General features: G+C 48.2%; 1 protein-coding gene across 2 annotated transcripts in view; it reads left to right on the forward strand.

Annotated features, from left to right (window-relative positions):
• The first annotated feature begins 482 nt into the window (after positions 1–482).
• Positions 483–12038, forward strand: part of Rnf217 (ring finger protein 217) — a 109536-nt gene continuing 97980 nt past the window's right edge. For both annotated transcript variants that reach the window (XR_007590956.1, XM_050138013.1), the window contains exon 1: positions 483–1438. Coding sequence is in view for 1 of the 2 variants with exons in the window: in XM_050138013.1 (XP_049993970.1) it covers positions 617–1438 (822 nt within the window). In the remaining variant the exon portion in view is untranslated. The remainder of the gene's footprint in view (positions 1439–12038) is intronic.

The following is a 12038-nucleotide window of genomic DNA, read 5'->3' on the forward strand; positions in this document are numbered from 1 at the left end:
TGTGTGCGCGGGTGCCCGCGCGCGTGTGTACGTGTGGGGAGGTGTGCGCCAAAGGGGTGGGGTGAGGGGGAGGGAGCCCGGCCCTAGGTGAAGCACGAGGGGGAGGGAGGTCGCCAGCTCCCGCCTCTCCCCCGGGGGCACCAGCCGCTGCCCACGGCTCGGCCACCTCTCGGTGACGCCACAGGCCTCGCGACCCTCGGCTCGCCGGCCGCGCGCCCCACCGCGGGGGCAGGGATGGCGCGGGACTGACGGTCGCCTCTCCCCCCAGGACTCCTCCGCCCCTCCCGGGGCTCGCGGGACCGCGGCACCGCCCCGACCTGCATGCGGGCCGGGCCCTCGCAGCCAGAGGCCCTCGGCGTCCCCGAGGCGGTGCCCTGCCGCGCCAGAGGACGACGACGACGACGAAGAGGAGGAGGAGGAGGAGCCGGCTGCCCGCGCGCTGCGGCCCGGGAGCACGGGCTCCCCGGAGGGAGCTTGGGGCGTCCCGGCCCCGGAGGAGGGACCCGGAAGCAGAAGCGCAACCGCGAGTGGAGGCGAGCCGCTGCCCGCGCTGCCCGGCGCCGGCTGGGGGTCCCGGCGGCTGGATGGGCGGCGGCGGCGCGGGCCGCGGGCGGCGATGGGCGAGGAGCAGAGCACGGTGAGCGGCGGCGGTGGGCCCTGGGAGGCGCGGGTCCCTGCCGGGGGCTCAGCGGGCCAGCCCCAGTCCCCCAGGCCGCGAGGGGACCGCGCCGGGGCTCCCGGGCCGCGCGCCGCCGCCGCCACCTCCTCCTTCTCCTCGGAGGCGAGCAGCGGCGGCTGCGGAAGAGACCTGGACTGCGTGGACGCGAGCGCCCGGGAGCCTGCGAGCAATCCAGCCACGGCGGGGCAGCCCGCGGGACTGCCACTCACCGGGCCCCTGGACCCCCAGAGTTTGGAACTGCAGCTGGAGCGCGAGGCGGAGGGAGCGGGGCCACGGGAGGCGACCTCCGGTCAGCAGCCCCCCGACGGGCTGCTCCTGGACGTGCTTGCCCAGCGACACCCGCCCCCCGCCAAGCCTCAAGTCTTCTGCTCCGTGTACTGCGTGGAGAGCGACCTGCCCGAGGCCCCCACCGCCGAGTCATTGTCGCCGCCAGAGTCCCCACCTCGAGCACCGCCGGGGCCGATTCCCGCCAGCCCGCCGCCCTCCTTCCCCAGTTCTCCGTTGTCGCTCCCGGCTGACCCCCTCTCCCCCGACGGCGGCAGCATCGAGCTGGAGTTCTACCTGGCTCCGGAGCCCTTCTCCGTGCCTGGCCTATTAGGAGCTCCACCCTACTCGGGCCTGGGCGGGGTAGGAGACCCCTATGCGCCCCTCATGGTGCTGATGTGCCGGGTGTGCCTGGAAGACAAGCCCATCAAGCCCCTGCCCTGCTGCAAGAAGGCGGTGTGCGAGGAGTGCCTCAAAATCTACCTGAGCGCCCAGGTAAAAAAAAAAAACTCCCATTGCTCTCTGCCCACTTTTTCAGCCCATTCACCATGCCAGAGGTATGGTGAAGAGGTTCTCTAAGCTCCCTCCAAGGGAAGAGGTGACCGGGGCCCGCTTACCCAGGGCCTCTAGCAATTGCTACCGTCTTAGCTTGTTATTAAGTGTGTTTTTACCCACACTGGTTTACTGGCTGGTTAATTCTGCCCTGAGCTTCAGGTTTGGGTTGGCAGCTGCGGGAGGAATGAGGCGGATTGCCCTCTGATTATTTCTTCTGTAGACTGCATGCAAGAGCTTGCTCCGAGGAGAGCAGAAAGACTGCCTCACTGGCCTGGCATCCCAGAAACTAACAGACAGTGAGCATAAAATAAATATTTGTGGAGCTGGTGAAGAGAAGGGTTGGAACTAGTAAGGCAGGGCTGCGTGATACCTGCGTTCCCTTTGCCTCTCGAAAGGTAAATTGAAAATATCAGCTCTTGTCCACTTGTCAGTTTCCACGCTGAGGTTAAAGTACGTTTCTCTGCCGAAATTTTAAGCCACCACCACAGTACTTTTATTTCCTCAAGAGAGGAACAAAACAGAAAGAGCCAAACAAAGCAAAGAGAGAGAGCAAGAAGAGAATTTCTCCCAACAGGCAGCCAGGCAACTTTCCCTCCACCCCCTCCGGAGAGCTTGTTGGGTTTTTTTTTTTTTCTTGGAAAGCTTGAGAAACATTGCAGCCCTCCTTCACGGTTTTCAGTCTGCGGCGGAGTTCCTGCCAGTGTTTTGCACAATCCCTAATGCCCTTTGATCCCATGTCTGGTTGTACTAGGCCTCTTCGTCTTTCAAAACCCTGTCAGTTCAGGTGCCAACGCTGGTGTGACGCTTTCTCTCGTCCTCCAGGCCCCCGCGCAGATATTTTTTAAAATTCGTCTCCAAATCTTCCCCTGCCCTGAAATTGTTTCCCTGCTGCCTGCTTGTCTTTCCAGACTAGATGTCGATTTGTAGTCTGGATTGGGGTCGTTTACCGATGGTAGTGTTGCACGTACTGGCTGAAGTGGATTGAGCAGGGCTCCAAACAGTGTGGTTCCTGTCTGTGTATTTTGTGGCCACTCTGAGAGTGTGTACTGTGCCCCACTGAAAATGCAAAGAACGACTTAGACAGACTGGAATGTTACACAAACGGGAGTTTTGGCCCAAACGGCTGAGATTATCCAAAAGCCCCGGGAGAGATCGTGGTGTCTGTTTTTAGGATTTTTTCCGCCAGTGGAGATTGAGAGCCGAAGGGATGAGGTTGCTTGTTTGTGGTCGTTTCTATGACATCACCCTTGTCGCGATAGTGCCGCCATCCCCGTGCGGAGCCTCCGGGTGGGACTCGACATTCCCAAAATATGGGCCTTGCTCCAGAGAACTCATGGTGAGAGCAAATGTCTCCAAAAAATAGTACGTAGTGGCATCTAGTGAGATGTAAACAATAATATCAAGTCACATTTATTCATTCATTCATTATTTGTTTTTATTTATTTATAGGCAGGGTCTTTCTGTGTAGCTCAGTCTGGCCTTGAACTTTGAGCCCTCGGCCTCCACCTCCTTAGTTCTGAGATTAACTTTGTGGTCCTACTGTGCCCAGCTCTAACCCTTACCTACTAAGTGCAAAACCACCAGCTGGTTGTGAAGTTCAAGAATTGGTTCTCCTGGTGGGTTACACTGTCTTAGCAGGTTGATTTTCTTACCCTGGGTCCTTCCGCCAAAGCAGTTTTCTTTTCTTTCTGTCAGCAGAAGTTAGTTTTAGGAAGTTGGTGTTTTGAGTGGCCATGAGAAGAGAGGAGAAGGGAGTAGTTCTTTCAGCACGTACCAGCCAAAGCCCTGAAGTGTCTGAACTGTGTCTGCCATTTTTGTGACATCCGTGTCTCTCACCCCCCAAAGCACCTGGCAGGACTTTCTACAGCAGGACATCGGTATTATTTCAAATAATCACAGCACAAATTAAATCTAGACTGCCGGGCATGCTTCCATCTCAGGCCTGTGTACTTGATCCCCGCGTCTAGCGGGATCCCCTCCCGGTCCCTTTACTTGCTCTCTCTACCACCTGCTCCTTTGGGTCCATGTTCACACACCAACCTTTGTGGTCTTTGCTGAGTGTCTTTGTGTGTGTTCATGTGCACACGTGTATGCATGGTTTTGCACGTCTGTGTTCTTGCACAGAGGCCAGAGGAGGACGTTGGGTGTCCCGCTCCATCACTGTCTTCCTTTGAAGACTGTCTTTTACTGAACCTGAAGCTTGCTGTTTTTTCATAGGCTGTCTGGCTGAGTTCCTGGAGCCCACCTGTCTGTGCTCTCCAGTGTTGGGGTTACAGGCATGCATTTCCAAATCTCACTTGTTTATGTGGATGCTAGGCATTCGAACTCGGGTCCTCAGACTTGTGCAGCAAGCTGTTTTCTACTGAGCCATATTCCCAGTCTCTGTGACTACCTTTTAAAAGTTGAGCCGTATCCCACACTCCCTGTGTCTCTTCCTGGGTTTTAGTTTTTCTACAATAGCATTAATATACTTTCTTGTATCTAAATAGTGAACTTCTGTAAAGACAGGAGTTTCCATATGACTTTGTTAATGTCTGCCTATTAGTATATAACTAATATTTGCTCAGTAGTTACTGAATTTGTAAAAAACCTGAGGTCACCCTAGAAAGTCTGGGCATCTAATTTCATTCAGCATTTTATTTTGGGGGTAGGGCGTAGTTAAAGACAGGGTTTCTCTGTGTGACTTCTCTAGCAGTCCTGGAACTCCCTTTGTGGATAAGGCTGGCCTTGAACTCAAGAGACCCTCCAGCCTCTGCCTCCAGAGCACTGGGATTTAAGGCGCATGCCTGCACTGCCCGGCTTACTCTGAACATTTTTTACATTTAAGAGAAAGACTTAAAGCAGGTAATAAAATTGGCTATGTTGGCTTTTAGATCGAAAAGAGTTTAAGCAAACTTTCAGATTATGCAAGAACTTAAGTAAATCCTTTTCCATTGAGTAAAAGGCAGGATTGTGGTTGTAATATTGCTGAGGTGATCCTGAATTTTAAAATGCGGCTATCTTTATATTCAGAGGTTTTCATTTCACGGTCTTCTGTGCCTGAGTCTTCCCATTGGTAACATTCCAACCATAGACAGTGATCTGTGGTGAATCCACCAGTGCCTGAGTGACATCTAACTGTGGTTGCTGGGGCAAAATGGCATTGCAGCAAGATCTGATAGTATAGATCTGTAATCCCAGATGCTTGGGAGATTGAGGCAAACAGCACAAGATCAAGGCTTGCCAGGACAACTTCGTGAGTTCAAAGCCAGCATGGGCAAAGTAGACCCTATCTCCAGATTTTTAAAAAGGTGTGTATTTGTGTGTGTGTGGGGGGAGGGTGCTAGAATTGTAACTCACTGGTGGAGTGCTTACTTAGCTTCTGTGTGGCTTTAGGTTTGATCGCCAATACGAAAAACAGAACAGCAACAGGAAAGTTAGGCAGAGGAGATGCTGCAGGCTTTCTCTTTCTCATCTGATAAGATTTCTTTTTATTTATATTTATTCTGTTATTTTTTTGAGACAGGGTTTCTTTGTATAGTGTATGGCTACCCTGGAATTTGCTCTGTAGAATATTCTGGACTCATAGAGATCTACCTGCCTCTGCCTCCCAAGTGCTGGGATCAAAGGTGTGTGCCACCACCGCCCAGCATGATGAGATTCAACCTAAGCAAACGTGGCTAGCCCTGACTTCCAGGATGCTTAGAACCTTTTGACGGGTGGGGGAACGACGTGTGTTTAAAGACCTGTTAGTAACGTTTTCACATTTGAGTTTGTGCCATCTGCTTCGTGCATTATTTAACATCATTTAAGAATGTAAGGCAATCAGTATTAAACATTTTATACAAGCATTAAAAATGCATATTAATTGTGAGCTGGACTCCCGCCTGGTTGAGTGAACTCTTCTGAAAGGAGTGGCTGCATTCTTTCACAGAAGACAGGAATTTGGGAGATGGACACGCTTTTAGGCTTGGAGCAGGGAAGAGTCTTTCAGGGATTGAAGATGTGGCAGAGGGGGCGGGGGGCGGGGATGAGCCTGTATCCGCAGTGTTTCAGTACAGGCCTCAGCAGTTAGATAGTGACAGTATCTCTGTGTCGTGATTGGGTAGGAAGTTTTCTTGGTGGGGTGACTTTATGGTGCAGTAGTTACCACACACTTTCTGGTTACCATGGTGAGGAGGAGACCTGTAAATCTGAACACCAGTCGCTGCACAGGGCACTGCGGTTATGGTACTCTGAGACAAAGAGAGTGGACGTTAACCTGGCTTACACTGCCTAGGTGTATGCGTGTTTTGTACATACAGTTTCAGAAGTGAGATTCCCAGTGACAAACATGGCTGGCACATAGTTCCCAGGATGCCTGCGATGTCTCCCAGATTCCCAGGTTCTCCTAAGTGTCTCAGCTTGTTCGGCCTTTGCCGCACTCTCCTTGGAAGAAAGATGAGCCTGCAGAAACCATCCACAAATAGAAAAATGTCTTGTAAATACGAAATAGTAACATTTAGTTAGTGCTTTGGATCACACAAAGGGAGAACTGAGCCTCCTAACAGACTAGCTAAAGGCAGCAGCTGTTGTGGCCTTTAGCACACTGCTCAAAAGTGCAGGAGATTGGCAGATGCACATGACTTAGAAGGTGTACACCTGTCCCATGGGTATTAATAGCAGCAAGAAACACATTTCTTCTACACATTGTGAGAAGAACAACTGCTACAGGGTAATGTCCTAAAATGACGGCTACTGTAGTCACCCTAGGGCCAGTGACCTAGCGGCCAGAAGGCAAATGCTCCCTTAGAAAATCCAAGTCACCTAGTTTTCATGCGTAAAGGAGTAGAACTTAGTTCTTTTCCTTTAAGTCTTAATATTCTTAGGTTATCGAACATGGAGTTTGACCATCATTGTCTTCATGTGGGTAGATTTACAGATGCTACCAGGCCAAAAGTGGTCATCTTGACAGTGTGAGGAATGATGCAAGCGTGAGCTCTGCAGACTTCAGTGTATGCGTTTGTGCATGAGTGCGTGAGCACTCTCAGTGCATATTTAGGGGGGTGTGCTAACGTTCGTTTTTGCACACCTTCCTGACTTGTGTCCTGTTTTCCTCTTCCCTCTCCATACCATTTCTCTTTAGCAGTTGCGTCCATTTTTCTTTGACTTTTTGAAGGCGCTTAATTTCTGCAGGGCAATCTCCCATACTGAGCTCTGGGGCCGGCAGACCCTGGTCTTCCTGTGGCGGGGCTTTCCCATGCCTTCCAGCTGGCTGGAAGAGAGGCTCTGTAGATTGTCCTACCCTGAGCTCCACGGGTAAAAGATCTCGAGTAACTCTGCCAGTACTGCTGACCCTCTGTATCTACTGACATCTTTAGATGTGATTTTGTTTTCCTTCCTGAGTGGATGGAGCTCAACGTTTAGACCTGAACACTACGTAGTCTAGGGGTGATTGACCAAAAGGATTGGGATACATTTTGAGTTCTCAGTGTTTTATTAAGAGTTTGCCATGGGCAGTGGAGACAGGCATCTGGCAGTAGTTTCTTTTAATTACCCTGTTTGCTAACTATTGTTCTGTTTTTGCATTAGACCTGTACCAGGAGATACTCTATAGGCATAGTAAGAGCTTTCAAAAAACCATTTAACAGCCTTGCTGGAAGTATTTTTTTGTTTCCAGTTTTATTGATAAAAGCTCTTTGTAAAGCAGTTAGATACTAACCTTTTCCCTTTTTCTTATTCCCTGGGAGCTTCTTTTAAGACCATGCCAGGAACCAGCTAAACTTTTATTAAATGTATTATTTTTTCTCTTACTATGTTTAATTAAAAATAATAAATTTGTACATACTTGTTAATGTGTACCTGTATATTTATATATGTATACACACATGCACGTGTATGTTTTAGAATGCATTGCAGCTGTTGGAAATAGAATATCTGTAAGCACCTTCCTCTTTAAAATATTTACTGCATTAACTTTAGGGAAAACATAATTTTTGCTAACTTTGTTTTCCTTCATTCATGACAGTTTGGCTGAGTTTAAAGAAAGAGTGTTTTTTCTTTTCCTGCTGCTGATGGAATGCTGTATGGAATATGCTTATCCCATGGCCGAGCCTCACTCACAAACCCGACGGCCGAAGAAAGTGTTTATCTTGTTCACATTCATTTCGTTAGTATTTTATATGCCAAACTAAAATGAAATTTCTTCCATTAGGTTCTTTCCTAGACTGTTAGTTAATTCACTGTCCCGAGGAATGGAGTCTTCTGTATTTGCTGTTCTCTGTTGCTTTCCACCATCCCATTTACGCTGTCCCTTGTGGGATAATTGCGCTTGAACTGTGTCCGTACTCACAAATACTGAGAACAGCCATCGATTCAAAGTCTTTATTCTAATCATTCTCATTCATAGTTTATCATTTGATTTCTGTGTTAGCACCCTCTGTGTTATAGGTACTGTTGTCTGTGCTCAACAAGGAAAGAAGACAGCGAAGTCGCCGGCTTTGTGAAGTTTATATGCTAGGCTATGAAGAAGATATACATCTATCATTTAATATATTAGAGAAAATGAGAGCTGTGGAGAAAAAAAAAAGGCAAAGGAATGTTGGAAAATGCAGAAGAGGGGATTGTTACTAGGTTCGTCATTTGGGGGGTTTTGTTAGAGATGGTATCTTTTCCAAACTACCTTCTCAGTTAAGACCTTCACAGGCTAGCAGTGGAACAGACCATATGCACATCTAATAAAACGGCAGTCGAGTTCCAGTGGCAGAGACTGCTGGGGTGTGTGGGGATGGCCAGGAGACCCTTGTGGTTGGTACACGGCAGGTACAGTGGGTGTGGCAAGAGGACAGAAGACAGGGATTTAAGGTCCTAGGGAGTTTACCTTTCCTCTGAGTATGATGGGAAGCTACAGAGTGCGGCACAGAGAGTGGCCAGCTACGACTGTCCTTCTGAAGGGAGTTACAGTGTCCTCGCAGAATGTGCTGTGAAGATTGAGAAGAAAAAAGATCAGTGTGAAGACAAAGGCATTATTCCAAGCAGAAATTGTATAGTTTATACTAAAGTGATAGAGGTGTATGGTTTGAACTTTGAATTTTGAATATTGCAGTGATGTAGATGGCAGAATTTACAGGATTTACTGTTTGGATGTGGTGTGAGAGTAAGTGAATTAAGGATGATTCAAGATTTGAATCCAGGCAGTTAGAAAACTGGGTTTTCCATTCAGTAAAATGAGTAACACAGGAGGAGGACTAGGGTTGGAGAGAATGAGGAGTTCGGAAGACTAAGTGTAAAATGCTGTTGGGATATGTAGAAAGGACTTTTTACAGGTGGTTAGTATCTGACATTGGAAGCGAGATCTGAGTAGAAGATATGAATTGGAGTGTTAATGTATGAAACCTGGATGAGGTCACTTGGGGAGAACAGATAGAGAAGGAGGGCTGGGGACCGATTCTGGTCATAGCGATGTGCACACATATGCAGTGTGGGTCGTATAAAAGAACCAGCAAAGAGCTTAGGAGGGAAAAGCCAACCCATCAAGAAGAGAGCAGAGATGTGATGCCTTCCAGAAGTTAGTAACCACACCTTTAAAAGGGAAGGAGGGTAGGGGAGGTGGACCAGGGCTGCATGAGTACCTGAGTTTGGAGCCCAGGCACCTACACAAAAGCTGGGCTATGTGCACACACACTGCTGGGGAGGCAGAGATAGGCAGGTTGTCTCTGGTTTATTGACAGAGAGCCTGTTAAAAAAAAAAGGTGGAAGGGACTTGATACAGTTTTCTAGTTTCCACAGATTCACATATACAAGCAAGTCCATGTGTGTATAACACTGTCCCAAGCACGTGTGTGCACACACAAGTATAAAATAAATGGGAAGGAATAGTCTTCCATCTCATGGGTTTGAGTCGCAGCAGGATGATGACTGAAAATGACTGTCCCCTTTCCCAGCAGGGAGGTGGCTGAATGGATCTGTTTTCATTGGCAGTTGTGCACTTGGCCTTCAGATTACAGTAGGTCCAAGTGAACAAGAACAACTCACTTTATTTCAATTTGTAGACAGTAAATAGTGGTTCCTAATGCTGCAACCCTTTGATACAGCTCCTCATGGTGTGGTAACCCCAATCATAAAGTTATTTTTGTTGTTGTTTCATAACTGTAATTTTGCTACTGTTGTGAATTGTATGTAAATATTTGGTATGCAAGATATCTGATATGTGACTTCTGTGAAAGGGTCATTTGAACCCCCCAAAGGGGTCACGCCCCACCGGTTGAGAACCTGAGGGTTAGAGTAAGTCACTGAGCTATGAAATGTTTGGAAGTGGGATTTAAATTTTGATTGGTCTGACTCTGGAGGCTGCAGCCTTTTTTTTTTTTATTGTCTTTACATTTGTTATCTTATCAAAAAGGTGCTGGCAACTGAGGTCGCAGGGAAGCTGGGCGGACTGGGCATAAGACTGTAACTAATTTGCATTTCCTCCAAGTGGGCTGCCGTGGTGTAAGGAGCGAGGAATTGTCAGGTATGACCATCCCCTTGGAAACACTTAATGTCTGTGTGGAGAACATATCGTAGGAGCTGAGTGGAAGTAAGAAGCCGCTTATATGAGGAAGGCAGTGTTCCAGAGGGGAAATGTCTATATCACACAGAATCAAATCCTCCTGGCTGCTGGCTGAAGAAGGAAAAGAAGTGGGAGCTTCTGGTGGGATTTAGCAGGAAGGCTCCCACTCTAATGTAACCAAGGGACACTCCCGAGAAGCAGTGCTTTGATTTGCGGCTCAGTTTTAGTGGCACGTGGTCCTGCTTCCCTCTTGACTTTGAGTCTTTCCTTGACAGCCCCCCCCAACTCTGGGGTTTGCTCACATTTACTCGTTTCATTTACTCTTGGGGTTCCTCTTGGGGTTCAAGTGGCCTCCATATGTTTTTTATCTCGGAATACTCATCTGAGCCCAGTTTTCTTCTTATCTTTTGACTGTAAGGCTTTCTTGGCCAGTTTTAGCAGGACGCCCTACCCATGCCTACCTGTAGACAGTTCATCTTAAATTTTCAAAATGGATTCCTGCTTCTGTTCTTTTCCTTCCCAGAGCTTATTTTCTGCTGTAGGGATCCCTGGTTCCATCAGTCACACCCAATTCAAACACATAGTCCATGCCTGAGTTCTTTTACCCCCACGCGTAGTTCTTTTGGTCCCACATCCTAAGGCCTTTTTGGTTTCTTTTTGCTATACCTTTCTTCATTTCTGCTCCCATTCCCATTGCTCCTGTCTCCACCTTTTTTCTCCTGGATCGTAACATTTTATTTCTCTCTCTCTCTCTCTCTCTCTCTCTCTCTCTCTCTCTCTCTCTCTCTCTGTGTGTGTGTGTGTGAGAATGTATGTCACATATATGCAGCTGACTGTGGGGATAGGAAAGGGCCCTGGATTCCCTGGAACTGGCGTGACAGGTCATTGTGAGCCCACCCGGGTCCTGGAAATCTGACTTGGTTCCTCCGGAAAAGCAGGAAGCAGCCTTAACCGTGGAGCCATCTCTTGAGCTCCTCCCTCCTGGACTCTGGTGATTTGATTCCTGTGCTTCAGTCTTGTCTCCAATCTCTTTTTCCAACACTGAAGCCAGAGGGTTTTTAGAACACTTGGCCATTTTTGGCTCTCTTGTTTTTAGTTGTGCAGTGGTGGCTTCTTGCTTGTAGAGTAGAATGTGAACTTTGAGTGTACATGTCCCTGAGCGAACTGACTCGGACTCCTGTGTTTCCCAAACTTTGTTGTCAAGTAGCCCCAAGCCTATAACCATGTTAAACTTTTTGATCCTTTTTTTTTTTTAATTTTCCAGACAGTCCTATAAATTTTTTCCAGACAGTCCTAGCTATCCTGGAATTCATTCTGCAGACAAGGCTGGCCTCAAACTCACAGAGATCCACCTGCCTCTGCCTCCCACCACCACCTGGCAAACGTTGATCTTTAAAGACCTATGGCATGCCTGAGGTCTGTTGTCGGTGCTCGTAGTTCTTTTGACTGTGTCAGCATGTCCTTGGACCTTTCGTGTTCACTAGCTTGTAGGATGATTGGCGTTTGATTCTGTCTTATTGCGATACCACCCATAGTGTCTTCGTTACTTTCACAACTATCACCTTTGGTTGGCGCCCAAGATAGAGTAAGTGTTCAGTTAATATTTATTAAAACCAAAGGGAATGATAGGAAAATGAGGTATTGAAAAGTCAATGATGTGAATCTGAGCTTTTGGCATACTGTTCTGTAATATATTTAAATTTGAAGGTAAATACCATGACTAGCTAGAGTCTGTCTTAAATCATCTCCCCAACACTCAAGAGTTTCTTCTTCAGTTCCAGCCCTCGCTCTGGTTACCATGCCTCCTGCTTAACAAATTCTTCCAGAACCTAGGGGCTTAAGATGACCGTTTTATTTTGACCATGACACTGTGGGTTAGGAATTTGGGAGCTGCTCTGATGGCCAGTTCACGCCTGGAGTTTCTCATGTGGTTCTAGTCAGATGTCACACTCACTCAGCTTGCAGCTGTTGCCAGGGAGCTCAGCTGTGGCTGTCTACCAAAGCGCCTGCATGTCTTGGGCTCTGGCTTTA

This window comes from Alexandromys fortis, unplaced genomic scaffold (genome assembly GCF_014885135.2).
Source record: "Alexandromys fortis isolate MF-2015 unplaced genomic scaffold, M_Fortis_MF-2015_v1.1 scaffold_14, whole genome shotgun sequence".
Classification (NCBI taxonomy): Eukaryota; Metazoa; Chordata; class Mammalia; order Rodentia; family Cricetidae; genus Alexandromys; species Alexandromys fortis.